Consider the following 18,081-nt stretch of genomic DNA (forward strand, 5'->3'; position numbering starts at 1 on the left):
CTAATCTTGAGATTATATTTAACTACAAATCGTACTTTGAATGCATCAACGGTCAGAAATTACTGAATCACGGATCTTAGAAATGAGAATGAAAAGAAAAGACAGAAAGAAATGTAGATATGTTTTGCGATGGGCTGCCAATAAACGAAAAAAAAAAGGAATGAAAATGATAACAGAAATAACAAAGGAATTCTTTCACTTTTATTGCATCTAGTGACCATGAATACATGAAGAGAGCATGTTACTTTCGAGACAAACAATAAACTACTTTCGTATCCCCAATGAATCATTTTATCCAATTCTAGAAAGTGGAAACCAGGCCAACTTCGCAAAGCACATGCCTTGGTCATAAATGGAAGGCCCTGTCTCCGGCAATTCATTCCCTGACCTGCATACTCTTGCATTTTGCTCTTCTTCAACACTACGATATACCACCACCAGCAGCTATCTAAACTCAGGATATACAAACTCCGCGTCCCTATCCGTACAATGGCAACACCAGCTTGTAAAGTCGGAATAAATTTCAAAGAATGATTAGTGTCACCACACTTCCGGCACAGGAATCTTTTTCAAGAGGAAGAATCTTGCAAATATCTGAGGTGATTAGAGAGTTGTTTGCATTGGCAATTCCTTTTTACACAAACAATCTGGTAAAGGGTTCACATAAAAGGGTTCTTCTGAACGAAACCTTTCTGTGCCCCTAGTTCCTGAAATAGGACCTTTTCTCTTCCGCGGGGAGCCTTGCCTGTGTAACCACATTGCAGGACCGTTAATTATACAATAAATTTGAGAAAACTAGAAGTTGTGGATGTTTTGCAGTTACACAATAGCCAGAAATGAGATATGTTGGGCTAAAAGTGATTCTCATGGAACTTCAAAGCTTTTGGTGAGAAATTGAGAAATCACATACCGTTTCCTGTGCATTTCAATAACTCTATTTGATAAATTTTTGCCATCCTTCAGAGTTCCATGCTCAAGTTTGTCAAACAGGCGAACAAGTGCTTTCCTGATGAACACACAAAAGCATAAAAACAGATTCAGTTTGCAGCATTTTATGACCATAGAATGGTATCGGGAGTAATTCAACTCTACATATATCCAAAAATGAAATCGGCTTGCCTGTCAGGAGATATTGTTTTCCTGTGTCCAAGAAAGCGACGATGGCCTTCAACTGCCCTCGCCATGTTTCCGGAGTATGAGGGTATAAATACATCACTTTCAACTGAAACAATGTAGTCAAGGGCAGCCATTTGAGATGCATGATTGGTAAAAGGTTCAAGCTCCTCAACGGATGCCAATGTTTCCTGAAAGTTAAGACCAATAAATGGACAAATCATCACAGCAGTATTGACAAATTAATCCATATGTTTGGATTATAGCAACCCATCCATCCCCAGAAACTATGCATATACAAATGAATTAAAAAATCAAAATGGTTTTTTTTTTAGTAACCCTCAACATTCCTCGCAAATATGAATTACATAGACTAATAGACAGATGATTTGTACTTCCACAATTTTCCAAATAATTATTTGAATCTATGCTGACTTTGTCCTCATGACACTTTTAAGTAAAGATATCTCACCCTCTTCCCCTTGAAAATAACAAAATCTAAATACAGTAGCAGAAGAATGACAGCACTCACTTTCTTCATCTGTTAGCCCAGTCATACAGATCCATCACAGTCAACAAAACTAACTTAAATGCCTCATACTTATAAATGAATGACAAGCATAACACAAAGCAAAAGATCACTTAAGATTTTACAACACTCAGCAACAACCAACCCATCACAGTTTCTTTCAGAATGAGGTTCCTGCGGGTATTGACACCCAAAAGAAAGGCGGTGAATTTTGAAAAGATAACTTTGACACTCATAATTGACTTGCAGGTTAAATTTCCACCTTCATCCAAGAGAATTGCTGCTCTAATGTCATTTTTTACATTTCTGAAAGAAATTGAGGAGTTGTGCATGTTGATCCACATGGCTCTCGATTCATATCTGTCTTATCTTTGATAACCTTCAGTGCTATATCAGCAGGTTCATACTAACATGCTACCAGTGCTCACCCCAAGAAACCCTAATCTTGAAGTCCTCACAACTTTATAGATAAATTCTACTTTGGTGGTCTTTTTTCTTAATGATGTACAGCCAGAGAAAATCCTTTCATTGTACCCAGCTTTTATTAAATAATTAAAAATGTACAGCCAGATCACAGTGAAATGCACATGAATGCTATTATGTTGGATATTATAATTGTAAGTAATTTTGGCTCCAAAGAGATTAATTGGTCCAATCTGGCCTGCCCATTATCAGATTAAAATTATAATAATGTATGTGGTCAAAATATTCAATTAAATATTGTGCATCATACTTTTCCATCTATAATCTCTGTAAATTTGAATGTCGTTCAATGTTCACTTCAAGCCCAACCACGGACATTTCAAAATTCTTATAATATTCCATTTGTCGCTCAGTTACGCAACAAAATGAAGAAAATCAAGCATAAGCATCAACCATACCTTGCTCATCAGTATTGGATAACGGGATCGCAGAGCAGCCATATGAGAATCGCCCCCATATATCTTTCCAGCAGCAATATATATCGGTGTGTTTGATGGGTACCCAAGAGCGCTAAGAAAAATCCCAACCTCCTTTGGAGTTAAGGGGCAAAACCCTTTGGATCTCCGTTCTGTGGGATCAATTTCCTTTTCTTTCCAGTATGAGGTGTTTTCTCTACAAGTTCCAAATGAGAAAGTCAGGCATCAAAAAAGCAAGGACTATCAATAAAATAACAGAACTCCTCGCCATATCAGCATTTCCTACCGAATGATCCTTAGTTCATCAGCTTCAGCTGGAGATAAATCCTGTGTGCATCCACTAAAGGCAAGCATGTCCTCCTCAAATCGTAAATGCAGAGCAATATAAGAACCAAAGGACCTCATCCGATCAACTAACAACTACAACATTAATGAAATAAGAAAAAACTTTAATAATGGTTATAGAGCATGACAAAAAGTTACATAGACACTACAGAAATCAAATGAGTGTTTAGAATTAAGTATTTACTTTTCCCATTGCTTCAATTTGAGGTGCAAAGCGTAGAGCTTCATAACAAGCACGACAGCGAAGCTTCTGTATATCTAGAGGTAGGTTGTTATTTGCCAAGCGAGAATCAGATTTGGCAGCTCGAATAACCTTAGGAAAAGAATGATGTGTTTAACAAGATGATTTTCAAAAAAGAACTTATAAAATAAATTGCATAAACCAGAGTGTTCCAGAAACCACACCTCATATTCTTCCCAGAGGCTAGCTATCTCCTCTTGGTAATAATCCATACCGGACCAGCTTCTAAAATGCTTAACCGCTCTGGTACCAGTGGCCAGTTCCTTAGGTAGCTTTGTTATAATTTTGACATCATTAGCTAGAGCATTGATAAAATGATCTTCATCGAAAACATCTGAGAAGTTGCTGTGTAACAAAGAAATGAAACAAGTTTTTGCATCACTGACATAAAAGCTAAGAAAAAAGAAAGAATGACTCAGTAAGTAAAACAAACCGCAGTGCTACCTAGAGTCTTTCCAAAATGATCGTTTATCAAGTTCCGGAATTACAAGAGTGGCATTTATGATACGGGCTACAGCTACCATGTCACATATCTACAATTCAAGGACAACACATTTTAGCTCCATACAACAGTAAGATGATGATATTCATCAAATAATGGATAATTCATGATAAACTTTTCATATACATATAGTCAAACGAAACATTCTATGGCTTCTTTGTGTGGACTGAAACACACCAATCAGTTAGGCAAATACATTGGTGACATAAAGCGTTGCTGCTACACCGGAGCGCTAAAAATTGGGCAGTTTCAAGGTTTTCTGTCTGTTAAATCATGCACTTTATCTAAATATTACATAGGTACAAACATAACCTCACAAAAGTCCACCTCTGTTCAGCCAAGTCAAAAGTGTGCACCCATGAACTCCATATTTATTTTTACTACATGCACTTACAGAAAGCTATCTTAAGTGCATCAGTCAATTAATTAATGCAACTATCTATTCTGCATAAAAATAATGGGAGAGGAGCTTAAGTGCCTTATTTAGTACGGATAAAGAGAGGACTGCTGTTGTCCAAGTTCTCTTTCCCCTATGATCTACCAATGAGAAAACCAACATAAAAGAACTTCTGTTTCCAAAACCAAAATTTTGACAGGATCAATATCTAGCAAGAAATATTCAATGAAGTAATCAATCAACATATATTTCACAGAACAAGACATATAAGAAAGGAGTGTTTACAGACCCCAGCACGCATCTGGTTGAGCCCACCATTTGTATGAACTAGCAGGTAACCACGTGACTCTGTAGGAGCTGAATAAACAACAGCAAAATAGATGTTAGCAACACCAAGGATGTGCCTCGGCTACATAATAAAGCTGAATCAGTAACTTACATGTATAATTGGGACTTGGCTCTACACATGGCACAAAATCTCGATTTGGTGGAGGCTTCCATAGCTTGTCAGTTTCCACAGTCCCACTTGAACCATCCAACTGTCAAGTCTAAAGGAGTGAAAACATGAAAGATGCATAACTTTTTCACATGAACAAATGTATCTAAATCTATAAGAGTCAGAACTAAGTCCTCAGTCCTAACTAAAGGGATATGGAGCATTTTCTTCCCTCCAAAAAACAAAAAATCAGCATACACAAATTATATCCTTGTTTCTTAGTATTTTATTCCCACTTGAAGTTGAGACATTCAAAACTGTTCTTCTTTATCTTTTCTCATTTGTCACAATTATCAGTCATCAAACGCAACACATAAAGAAATCATCAATTATATAAGTTATGATCAAAAGACAAAACCTTGCGAGAAGGCAGAGGTGCTTTCAACAGATGGGGCGGGGCGAGCTCCAGTGTCCAGCTTTGCTCAGCGCTCAACTTCTGGTATTTAATATCATGTTGCTACAAAATCAGTAAAAACATACAATACGAATTCAGATCAACCCACAAAATATTTTCCAGAAACAAAATGTAAAAGGCAAAAAAAAAAACAGCCTTTATTTTCCTTTTTCTTTTTAAGAAACAAAAACACTTATGAAAGAAACTCCCCATATGGGAAGTCAATCGTAGTCAATGAGTATCCACACCTAATCCCCAATAAACATAACAAAATGAAACTAAAAACAAAAACCACTCGGATATTGAGTCAAAGATCCAGAAACACATACATGGTGATAATAAAAAAGATTATTGAAATCTACAGCCTTTTTATTAAAAAAAATTAGCAAACCCAACAGCATTTTCAGCAGTACAAACAAATAGTGATGATCAAAATCTAAATCCCACTGATTGTGGAAGAGGGTACAAAGAAATTCTCAACAACAACAAAAGGAAAAAGAATTTAAAAGATCATGAAATTGAATTTTTTGCTTTTGCTTTTTCCGAAAATAAGAGAAGAAAGAAAAAGGAAGAGAAAACAGAGAGGGGTTGGGTTTGGGGATCACCGTGGGGAGCTTGAAGGGGTCAGAGAAGTTAGGGATCTTTGAAGAAGGGAAGACATGTACGTGGACAGAGAAGAGAGCCACTAGCGCTATTGAGCATATGGCGCACGTTAGCACCTTCCTCAGTGCGGTCAATGCTATCCACCTCTTCTTCTGCATCTGGGTATCTAAAGCTCAGGCATTCAGAGCCATTTTTGCACACAAATCCAAACGAAGAGAAGAATGTGAATAAAAGACTGCGTCTTTAGTTTGTGGGTTTTTGTGGGCTTCGTGGGTTCGTGGGTTTGTGCGCTGAGCTGAAGCCGGTTCGGCTGAACTCGGGCGATTGTGTTCGGGTTTATGCTGTTTTTGCTTTGTGCTTTTCTGGGTTTTTGCCGCTTTGCTTGCTCTTGGTAGTTTGGTCTGTTTATTAGCGATGGCAAGCGGCAGAGAGAGTATCTATTCGGTTATATAAACCAAAACGAATTTAAAGAAGGAGGACAGAAACAGATGGTAATTTCAATTACTTTCAAGAAAAGATTGTTCCCCATCTAAACTTCTTCTTCTACTCTCTCTCTCTCTCTTTTTCTTTTCTATAATTTATGAAAAAGGAAGGCAAGAATCTAGTAAAAGAAATTTTTTTTAAATGGTATACCACTTAAATCATAAACCCCACAAAGATTATTTCTATTTCAAATTTGATAACTTTCCCCTCAGAAATTAAATGTTTCTAATTAAAAAATAACAAATTTATTTGAATTTTAGTTAAATTTTTGTTGATAGAAATTTAAATATTCTCTAATATATTTTATTTTTTCTAACAGAAGGAGACATTTGATCTGACTAAGAGATCCTGTCTTAAATATTGTGTTCAATTTGAACCAACGCATATGTTATTAAATTAGCCTCAAAACATTAGTCACGTTTTAGATGATGAATATGACAATTAAGGAAATGCATATATATAGGCTAAGTAAAATTTTATCTATTAAGTGCAAAGAATTTGTAGATTAAGTGATTAAGAGAACTACATTCAAGATGTGTGTTGGGTCACTTTATTGCAAATTCATCATATTTTAAGGTAAAACTGAATGCAAATGACCCACTAATGTAGTGGTTTGAAAAAATAATTTCCCCAAAGAAAGGTACTGGGTTCGAGTCTTAACATTTATATAGTATGTGTGAATTTAGTATATCATTGCTCATCTTAATAAAAAAAAAAGTCCTTAAAAAAAATGTGTCGAAAATAAATAAAATATAAAGAACCTATCATTTAGGTGGACAATGAATTAAAGTATAATGTTAATAAATACATATGTTGTAATATAAATGGACCGTAACACTATATGATGATATGATACTTGTAGCGAAGAATTTCTTGGACACTAAAGTTTAAAATTAAATTTTAGACTCCAATTATATTTGGAGTATTTATGTACGTAAAAAAGTTTTTTTTAACTCATATTAAGTTAAGACGTCCTCAGTTAGTAATGACATGCATGTGGCATTAAAAGTGATCGCAACCAAAGCCATGTGTACAAGTGCGTGCTTATTGTACAAATGTTTACAACAAGCGATCACAACACAACCAGCAACTCCTGTAGATGCGAAAATTTGGTTTATCCATGGAAAAATGCAATAAAATGATATATATTATTTATAAATTACAAAAATATAAATTTGCAGCTCCAAAATTCATCCTCACCTATGTTTTTAATAAATAATAAATAAAAATCCAGAATTAGAGACGCGCTATTATGAATTTTTCTTTTTAACTTGTACCTTGTCCTTCAACTCGGGCTAAAGCTTCTCTCTTCTTCTTTTTTTCTCTTCCTAATTATAATATTAACCGATTAAAATCATTTTAAAATTCAGTAACTCTCCCTCACCTTTGACCTGATTCCATGATATTATGCATGTACATAATTTAATCAAGATAAATATGAAAAATAATTGCGTTAATTAGGTACGTTGTGAGTTTCCCTAGGTTATATGGCAAAGTCTTCTACCGACCAGAGAAAGCTGCAGGAGTGGTGGGGGGAAGTAGTGTGGCCCTGTGGATCTCAAGACGATTGAGTCAAGAGATGAGTTGCATTGATGGAGAGGATGGTCTGCATGTGCCCCGCAGACGACACTCATAAATTAACTGGATTTTTCTCTCTCTCTCTCTCTCTCTCTCTCTCTCTCTCTCTCTCTCTAGTTGCGTGCATTGCACTGATCCACAACTTAACATGTACGTATGGTGTCTCTTACATGGTTTTCACATCAAAACCTAATGCACCATAAAACTCTTTCAAGCAACGCGTTATTGGTTTGATAGAGATATGTCGTTCAAATTCACAGTATGACTACAGTAGTATGAAAATGTGAGAAATGCCTCATATTGGAAAATTGAAAATTTTATATCACGGGCTTAGAAGGAGTTGGATTTTCCTCACTGCCAATTGATTCTAGTGTAAAATCTTAACTTTCTTTATGGTATCATGTCAAGTTTTTTCACATATTAGACTTGAAATGTCTTAACACGTGCAGGGGCGGAGGTACTCTAGGGCCTGAGGTGGCCCTGGTCCCTCCACAATTTGTTCTCAACGCAGTAAAGCTTGGGTTTTAGTTCAAATATTTAACAATGCAAACCATATAACCATTCTAATGGCCCCCCAAATTGCAATCCATAAATAACTTCATTTATAATTATATGTAAATTGTTTGTAGGCACATTACACAACTGACATTAAAAAAAAAAAAGGAAGTAGTAACCCTCTAATAATCAAACCGATGAGCCAAGGGAATATAAAATAGTTTGACAAAAAAAAAAGGGGAATAGAAAATAAATAGTTTAAAGGGAAATTAAATTTTATCAGTAGACTTTTCCGTTTTGATACATGAAATTAAGTACAAAGTTCTAAAAAATGTCCATGTTTTCTTATATATATATATTATTGATGTAAGATTGATTTTTTTTTTTTCTATACTTGTATTACGGTTCGGCTCCTCCACACATACAATCCTGCCTCTGCCACTAAACACGTGCAAAGTCGTGTGAGAATATGAAAAAAATGTCATACATTGAAATGTTGAGAAACCTAATAAAATCTTATAGGGAGCTATAGATATTCTACTTGTGTCACGTTTTACTTTTTCTTTGCAATATTTTACTAATAACATTACTACTAAGGCTATGTTTCATTGCATATGGGAAGCGAAAAGTTGTTTTAAACATGTACTACGATTTAGAATATGGATGAAACTCCATGTCCATGTCAAAGTAATGCTTGAAATAACTAATATATATACTCTAGAGAATTCAATCATAGTCATGGATTAGGTTAAAAATCTAGCACGTGATGATCTTTTACAACTTTTTTTAAAATTTGTTTCTTGCTTTTCTTTTCCTTTTGAATTATATTGAAAAAAGAAAAAAATTTGTGTGTACGAACATACCCACGAGACGAGAGAAGCCAGAATACAAGGGTTATGGTGTCTATGACAAGGACTCCATGATTGCAGAAATATTGCAAGTTATATATAGGTCGATCAGAAATGTACAAAGAAATTTCATTGTCTGTACTGTACACCAGGACGCGACATATCCAAAACAGCAGCCAGTACTGGATGACGAATAAAACCAGCAAAGAAGACAAAAGTGATATTTGGAAAAGCAATTTTGCATTAATCCTCAAGGCTCTTTCTTTCTTTGCCTCAACAAACAAGCCCTTCTTGTTCTCGTGAGTCTCATCCCCCCTCCTCTCTTTCTTCACTTTGTATAATACAGTAGCTGACAAGGGGCCCTCTCATGTGACATTTTTCCATGTCTAGACAAGAATACAGTAGCTGGAAAGAAGAAGAAAATTAATTTTCCAAAAAAGGAGACATCTCACGCTCCTTTCATGCATTTTCCATTTTAGATTTTTAGGGGTAGAAGTATATATACGCAACCTGAGGTTTACCGCTGCATGAGGAAAAAAAAAAAAAGTTTTTAGTTAGAGATATTTTTCTTTTTAATAAATGACATACAAATTTACGTATAGATGTATAATTTATGTCACATTCTTTCCGTATTATATATAATTCTTAAACCGTATTATATATATATATGTGTGTGTATGGATAATATTAGTTTCCGAAACTATGTGTATATGTATATCGACCATTCTTAAATCCTCATCTCCTATAAGATTATCGTTTATACTAAAAAAAAGTCTGTTTATATATGATGAGTCCCTATCTAGCGAAGATAAAAAAATGTCATGATCTAAAATACATCGTAGGCATCATTTTTCTGGGAATTTTTTTTTTCGAGTGAACTAACTTTAGAAGCAAGATTCTTCCTCAACATTAATAATTTAATACGTGTGGTTAACCGATTGATCGAGGGAAATTACATTACGTCTCATACATTAATTGAAAACACAAGAATTTCTTAACCAGTTTGATTACGTTGCTTAATCGAGTGCATAAAAATAATTTGGTAATTAAGTCGATGTCAAAGTAAATAAAAACCAAAGATAACTTGCAAATGCAATGTCCAAAAAAAAGTAAATAAAAACTTTGGAAATATTCACTTAAAAAGATGTAATAAAAAATCTAAACGACATGATTAAAGATAACACGTGATTAGAAAACACTTTGTAGTGTTTAGTGTTTAGTGTTTGCGTTGCTTCCTCTTTTCGTTATTCCTTTTTGTTGTTGTGGAGGTGGGTTGAGTTCTTTTTCAAAACGACCAACTTTCGACGTGGTTCCAAGGTAAGGCATCACATCTGATTACAAGGCTACGTGTCGTGTGGAGACTGGTCAAGAAAAATCCATGATTTTGAATGTATTGGTTAATTTTGAAGAAAGCACCAACTTTGGTTCGAGTTCAATAATTAAAAATAAAAATGGAATAATTGTACAATACGTGGCAGAAGATCCTTGCATGAAGAATTGTAGAGCAAGTGGGTCCCTTATTCCCCCCGCACAATTTTGCTTGCCTTATTTTGAAGAAGCATTTGACACCAAGAAAAGAACCATGGCCACAGGATCTAATACATTTGATTTTGATTTGAACAATAAACAACAACAATAATCAGCACATGTGATGGTGTGAAGATCGATCGCCAATCTAGGCACTGATTTTATTTATCTTTTTATAATTTTATAAACATTAATATTAATCACAAACGTGAATTAAATCACCCGAGTTTAATTTATCTTTTTATACATTAAAATAATTTAAAATATTTCTTTAAAAAGAAAATTACCATTAATCTTGCGCTGACGCAAGTGCCATTAGACTTGTTTTTTAGTTCTAAGTTTATTTCTTATTTATAGTGAATTTCTGTACTCTTGTTTAACTTTTTATTTTTATTTTTTGTAATATATATAGTATTTTATATATTTGTTTGTCCTTTATAATGAAGTGGTTTGTGTTTGTTTTTCATATTTTTCTTCTTCTTAAATTTGAGTTATTTAAAAATTAAATTAACACCTTTAAATATATATATATATATATTTTTTGTCCTAAAGTAACACTTATTTATTTAGCATCGGCAGGATATCATATTTTAATAGTTCTTAGTGTGAATGATTAAAATAGGCTTATTAGCACTGGCAGGACATCAGAAGCTGTTTAGCATATTCGTATGAAAAACTATGCACTTGTGTCATTTGTTCAACTACGAATATGCACATTTGGATTGATAAACAGTATCATTTACACTACATAATTAGCAGAACTGACCCCAAAAAAAAAGTACATATTTTGTCACAAAAAAAACTCCATATATACTTATTTTTGAAGTAAATTAGTAAGAAGAATGTTATATAAGTCAGTCCCTAATAAGCAATTCAACAAGACTTTGAAAAGTCTTAGTCCCACAAGTCACGTACTGCACACGACAAGTTTGGAGTGGCCAATTCCACAGCATCATGACCAATGAAAACGAAAACATCAACCCAAGAAGTGATAATTAAATTAAGGAGTATACAAGCTTCTAAAATATTTGATTTGCATACGTACGAGGTACACCTTATATTGTACTCTTGCACACGTGTATGTGTACTTTTCAACCGTTGATTGATGTGAATTCTGTGTCGATAAAAAGTTAAAAAAATCAATAAAAGTTGAGTTGAAAAACTTAATTTGGAAATTGGGAGTTAAAAACAACTCTTTAAATACGAATTATAACAGAATAGGTTTATCATCATAACACAAATAATCTCTATTATGAAATTTCGTGCCAAATTTTCTAAATTGACTAAAAAGAAGGCCAAAAAGAAATTGTCACAATCCATGTCCATTTACGCTTTAACAATGACGACACAATACCTAAGGAAGTGGTCTTTGTATCCATCCAACACCTACGACCAGTCTTCGACTTTCGCCCTCTTATTTTTCCAAATTCAAAAACCAAAGGGAATTAAAAATTTTAAAAGTCTATTATGATAGGACACACGACTCTGGATCAGGACACAGACGCATAGCAAGTTAACAAGTCAAGTGTACGCGAGGTAGGAGTTGTTGGCTTAGAACTCAGAAGTGGCAAACAGATCCATTAAAAAAGCTTATGATTACAAACCAAAACCAATGTTTTTTGTGCCAAAATCTTTTTGGTTTTCTTCCGAATCATAATTAGTGGTCTTTTTGAATGGTATAACTGTTGAAGAACTCATAAATTCAAAGTCACCTACCACTATTACTCAATGCAAGGAGAAAAACAAAAAGGGATTCATTGCCAGATGGAGCATATATATCCGTGGGGCTTGGTTCTTTTTCATGAAAGCTCAACATCCACTTTCTACGGGGTTGGCTGGCTGTACGCCTTGTGGATTCAATTGAAAGATCAACAAACGCACTGCACTAAACCTAATTTCCGCAAGCGACAGCCAAAGCTAGCTAGTTATGAATTGACATAAATTGATCAATTTATGTAGCAGCTACTACTAATAATGGGCATATAATTGGGATAATTTATAGTTGTAAATTACAGAAGAATTATGTGATAATTAGTGTTGACTTTGTGTATATGTCCAAAACGCCACGATTTAGCGTTTATGAGTTAAGTGTTTGAGATTCAGAGTTTAATATTTAATAATTATAAATAAATAAAAATTAAAACGACATAAATATAAACACAATATTAACACTGAAAAAATAAGTACAAAAATGACCTGATAAAAAATTACTAGGGCAACTCTCCCTCTTTACCTGATAACATAATTTTTTCATCCCAAAAAAATTTACAAAAATCTGTTTACTAAGTTCATCTATCATATTATTCTCAAACCCTATGTCACCTTTTTTTCTTTTGGATTAAACTTTGTAGTAACTAGAGAGATAGGGAGTCGGTGGATATTGCCATGGGCAATGGACGGTGCCTTGAATGGCAGGCTTGGCACCCACAGTGATCTTTTGTTTTTGTCCTTGAGAGTGATTTAACCTAAATTCAATTTGTAATAAAAAATAATTTGTCTCTCTCCTTCTCTGCTTTGTAGCAAGAGAAATTATTAAAAGAGTGAGATAAGCCATTTTTATGTTGTGATGTGAGTGGAAGAGAATCTAGTTATACCATGTATCTCATAATATCCACATAAAACAATGGATGATTGTTAAAAATTTAAATAAAAAGATATTCTAGAAATCATTGTGAGCATGACTCCGTTTATAGTTCTATGTGTCCATCAGGCTTAGTGGGCTGTCCCAAAGCATGAAATTATAGTTTTGGGGACTTCCAAATGCACTCCGTAGCCAATTTTTTTAATTCTATATGTGTTAGTGAGCACATGAGAAATTAAAAAATTAGAATAATTCTAATATACATTTAAAAAAATTAAGAGTAATTATTCTTGCACTTGAGGTCTTGTATTCAAATTCTCTCTCTATTTAAAACCACCAATTGGAAAATTAAACCATGTCTCTCCATGACGAACTCTGGAATGTCTTGGTGGAAGCTATGTGATAAATGCCCTCTACTTGAAAGTGTTTCCGGTCCCAAATTGATTGAGAGATTGTTCACTGGCCCTCCCATTTAATTTTCAGTCTCTTGTAATATATTATAAAATATATGATATAACAATATAATTACTACAATTAAATTAGTGCTAGCCCTTCCAGTTGAAGACGAAAAACTTATGTGAAAGTGATTTTGAAATTTTGGCCCCTTCATGTTAAGAATTCTAGCTCCGCCCTGAGCTGGGTTGTCAGGATGTACAATTTTTATGCTCGCTGTCTTACGTTGGTTGGTTGTGCCTTATTGTTATGTTCTTTAGATTTACTCTATTCCAAAGAAGAGATCCCCCCTTTTAGGCTGTGTTCTTGTTGTATGTATCTTGTACTTGCCCTATTCTCAATGAATTTGAAAGACAATTAGGCAGGTTATTGCCCACACTTGATGGGCCTAATCATCCATAAAACTGTTCAAGAATTAAAATTAATTATCGCCCGGACCCAATGGGCTTTCACTATAAGACCACCTCAAGCAGCAACTATTCATCTACCACTTTACTACCGCTGTCACAGAATCAAATGAAGGAGCATTTTTTCACTTCAAAACAATCAACTGAAATTAGAAGCAGCAATAGAACAACCAGCCAGGCGCCCACCAGAATACATACTAGAATCATAGATTCATCACCCTCAGACGATATATACAGTCTCTTGACCGTATGCACCCTCAAACATTAAGATTTAAAATTATTAATTAAATAAAGATAATATGGTAAATTTACATTTTCATATTAAAAAAAATAAAAAAAATTAATAAGTCCTATTTTTATGGAACATAACTACCCATATTATCTTTTCTTAATTTTAATAAATTAAAAAAAAAAAAAAAAAACCAATCATGCATGTGCCAAGAGGCTAATATTATATTATATCATTACTATTTGGCTTTTTCAAGGAAAAAGATGGCAAAAGGAAGGAAATCCATTTTCTTATTCATGTGGTATATAATGGGTAGTTTATCTGCTCCATCATTAGGGTCACCATGTTTCCTTGTTGGGGCTTCTCTCTCTTTCTACTTTCTGCGTTCTTTCTTCCTTTTTAAAAATTGATCAGTTATGTGACAGAAGATGAAAATATGATTTGCTTTATTCGATTTTTTATTGGTGTTATACAAAGCCTACATTAATACATACACTCTATATCTGCCTTGAATAATTTCCCCGAGTTTTGACCAAGACATAAAAAATCCTCGAATAAAAAACAATAGAAGAAAATTAAAATAAACTATCAATTTCTAAGACACACACACACAACTAAAATATCAGGAGAATTTGAACATGAGACTTTTGATTTTGATATACAAATCAAGACTATTTTCTATTGTTGGCCAAGTATTCTTTTTAATATGCAATTAACAGTACAAGTATTTTGAAATGTTGTGGAAATTGCCAAGTGGTAAGAGTACTATTAGGAATCCTAAAATTTAAATACAATTTGTTAATAATGTCCTCTTTCTGCCAGCTTAACAATTTGAACTTTACAACCCATTGTGGAATTTGGAAATTGCCGCGAATTTGGACCGCCGCAGGTCATGTTTTACTCTCAAAGGCTTTTCCATTTGTGTTTTTTATTTATTATTTATTAAAGGAGAAGGGAAGTATGGATCAAATCAACCCTAAAGAGTAAAGACCGTGGGCAGCTGACTGTTGAATTTATAACCTCAGGAAATTTCTTGGATGGAGTTTCTGTGAACAAACAACCAAAGTCATGCCAGTTTGTTTCTTTGTTGTTACATATGAAATTTGTCTTATTATTATGCTGCAGACACAACACAATATTCACCAACTTCGATATGAACTGCATAACAACAAAATGGAAATATTATGGAGAATCAGATCTAAAATACTTGCATCAATACAAAATTAAAGTGATATAATATATACAAAAATGATCTTTTGCCAAATTGTGTGCCTAACAAGATGCTTATGTTGCAAGTCCTGTGAATATTAACATTTTCCAAGTTGATTCTCATTTGAACGTATATTCATAATTTTTGACACTATAAACTTCCTTCTCGCAACACAAATTTGTCAAGAGAACGTTACTATATATAAATGTTAAATGAACATCCCAAACTTCCAACTGCTTGAAATTTAAGTTGTCTTGTGTTTTTTGGAACAAAAGAACGATAATATTTTATTGATGATAAGATAAACAAAAACAAGTACAAAGACAATGTTTATTATGCGAATTAAATCTTAAATCCTAAACCTAAACAATAGAGTTTCGATAAAAATTGAAGCACTGTTAATGTCCTGTAGTTGGATTCAAATGACCTGTATGTATGATTGCACGATATGTAGTTGTACAAAAACACTGGTATTACACAAATAGTACAAATCTTTAATTTCTTTTTGTCAGCTTTCTGATGTAAAATTGTGATCAGAAATCTGGTACGTACACTCTAATCTATATCAAGAACAATCCCAAAAAATAATAAAGAACAAAAATATTAACAACTTGGCCTTCAAAACACCCGATTAGGCACCCTGATCTCTCTCACAGTCCTAGAATGCACCAAACTCTCTTCCCTCCGCTTACTTCTGGGACGAAGCAACTTCGACCAAAACCTACTTTTCTTCTTCTCCTCGCTGCCCTCTTTCCCTCTCATTCTCCTTGGAAAATTATTAACCAGCGACCTACTTTTAGTGAGCACATTATTGTCACCACTCAGAAACCAAGAAATGGGGCCCTTTTGCTCATATCCCGGTGCCGGAGACGACAAAGAAGAACCCGAAGAGGATGAGTAATACGACGATAAAGAAGACGTCGTCGAAGGAGAGGTGGTAGACAAGGTTCTACGTAGTAGAAGTGGCGAGCCAGAATAAGTTGACAGCTTTTGAGCAAGCCGTTCTAGCTTTTGTCTCAAGCACAAGCTGCAAACGCCGGGCGATTGTTGGTGCTTTGGGTGCTTCTTGCACCGGGCAATATCGGGCTTTCTTTTGTTGGATGATCTCCTCAGCTTCTCCATTTTTGGTCATGTGAGCTGCTGTGTGGGCTTGTTTGTGTCAAAATATATAGAGAGATATTATGGTTGGTGTGTTTCCATGTTAGTTCATGCGAGCTTCTTTGGGTTTTCTTTAAAATACCTTTTTATTGACGAGTTGGAGAATTTGAAAAAAGTTGGATATGGAGGACCAAGTGGAGGGCTGTGATTTGATGGGATATGTGTGGGGTCCACTTGGGATTGGAAGTCGGTGGCTGTGATGCTTGTGCAGAGGATAACGAGTGTAGAAATGGCCATTGGGGATAAAAAAACAAAAAGTGGAAATTTCCAAGCTTTCTCTGGGGGGGGCGGCGTGGAAAAAGGATAAAGCGCGAGCGTGGACGGGATCAAAGTAGGAGACGACGACGTTTCGACACAGGGAATGTGCGGAAGTATATTAAAAGGACGTTGGTCATGAGGTATATATGGTTTGTTTTTTTTATAAGAAAAGGAAAATTCTTGTTTACAATTTATTTTTTCCATTACAAAATTCGTGTTTGTTACTCAAATGTCAAAACACATGCCATTGACAAAATGATAGTGTTGGAAATGTATATGGAAAAAAGATTAGTAGTAATAGTACAAGTAAATAAATAACTGCTAGTAATTCATAATTAATCTTAATGGTTGGTTGGTGATCCCTAAAGACTAAACATGGGTTCTAAATGCAGTGGTTGTTGTATGTAATTTCACAAAGAATAAAACAAAGAAAAATCCATATATTCTCATGCATTTGGACATATTGCTGGTTAGTTGGTCACTTGGTTGGGTTTTGTTTTGTTTTTTCTTGTGGTACAATTAAAAGGTGTAATCTGAGCAAGTTTCGTGAGCTCTTCTAACTTCATCTATGTCCATGTAGTTAGAAGTTCGAAACACCTACATACCGAATAAATATTTATGCAAACCCTAATCTCCCAATCGTTTGTACTAAAAAAATAGCTACTAGCAAAGGTTCTTTGATCCCGTTTTACATGTCCACTGCAGTCCAAAGTGGAAACCACCTTAGCAGATTGACTCAAAAAAATAATAAATAAAACGAAAACATAAAAAAGAAAAAGAAAAAAAGAAACCAGCTTAGCTGTTGCTCAGAAAATGATATAACATGTGCTGCATATTGGTTGAGAGTTGAGAGACTGGAGATAATGACAATAATATTGCAAAGTGTGAACTGAAGCAGGTCAAAATGGTCAAACAAGGCCATAATACAACCAAGGTTTGATGTGTTGGTGTGTTGGTGAGGGCATCAGCCTTTGGTCTACCAATCTGATGACAGTGATTTTTCTTTCATTAAATAGCACGCGGAAAACCAGGTCCTTGACAGTGGGATTGGATTCCTTCCAGCCAGGAAAACCAACCTCATGTGCTTCTTCTTCATCCACACCTTTTTTTAAAAAAATAAACACGCAATGCAAGCAAAAGCTCTCATCTCATCTCTCTCATGGCATGGGTTTAGGGAAATAATAAACTTGTATATTTTGTCTGTCCTTTACACTCCCAGCTGGTCCCTGCAATTCCTGCAATTTATTATTCAGCCAAATGACCACTTTGCTGGCATCTGGCACTGGCAAGGGCTCTTCTTAATGCGCATGCCCCAGAATTTGATTATTTCTGTCT

At 34.5% G+C, this 18,081-nt stretch overlaps 2 protein-coding genes across 3 annotated transcripts; both read right to left on the reverse strand.

The window, feature by feature from the left end:
• Window positions 1–179: 179 nt before the first annotated feature.
• On the reverse strand, window positions 180–6,081 carry LOC117622982 (O-fucosyltransferase 7-like). 2 transcript variants are annotated; one of them, XM_034353813.1, is made up of 12 exons: window positions 5,522–6,081; window positions 4,881–4,958; window positions 4,466–4,565; window positions 4,316–4,383; window positions 3,572–3,660; window positions 3,292–3,472; window positions 3,071–3,199; window positions 2,828–2,961; window positions 2,524–2,737; window positions 1,120–1,304; window positions 911–1,006; window positions 180–745 (listed from the first exon to the last, which is right to left on the reverse strand). In XM_034353813.1, exons 1-12 carry the CDS (start codon window positions 5,675–5,677, stop codon window positions 604–606), a joined length of 1,572 nt encoding a protein of 523 aa, XP_034209704.1. In that variant the 5' UTR covers window positions 5,678–6,081; the 3' UTR covers window positions 180–603. The 2 variants fall into 2 exon arrangements, with proteins under 2 accessions (XP_034209704.1, XP_034209697.1); XM_034353806.1 differs by having other exon boundaries at window positions 4,881–4,979.
• A 9,661-nt stretch (window positions 6,082–15,742) lies between these two features.
• On the reverse strand, window positions 15,743–16,531 carry LOC117614746. The gene has a single exon (XM_034343643.1). The coding sequence runs from the start codon at window positions 16,450–16,452 to the stop codon at window positions 15,949–15,951; it is 504 nt and encodes a 167-aa protein (XP_034199534.1). The 5' UTR covers window positions 16,453–16,531; the 3' UTR covers window positions 15,743–15,948.
• Between the last annotated feature and the right edge of the window lie 1,550 nt (window positions 16,532–18,081).

Source organism: Prunus dulcis, chromosome 1, assembly GCF_902201215.1.
Source record: "Prunus dulcis chromosome 1, ALMONDv2, whole genome shotgun sequence".
Taxonomy (NCBI): domain Eukaryota; kingdom Viridiplantae; phylum Streptophyta; class Magnoliopsida; order Rosales; family Rosaceae; genus Prunus; species Prunus dulcis.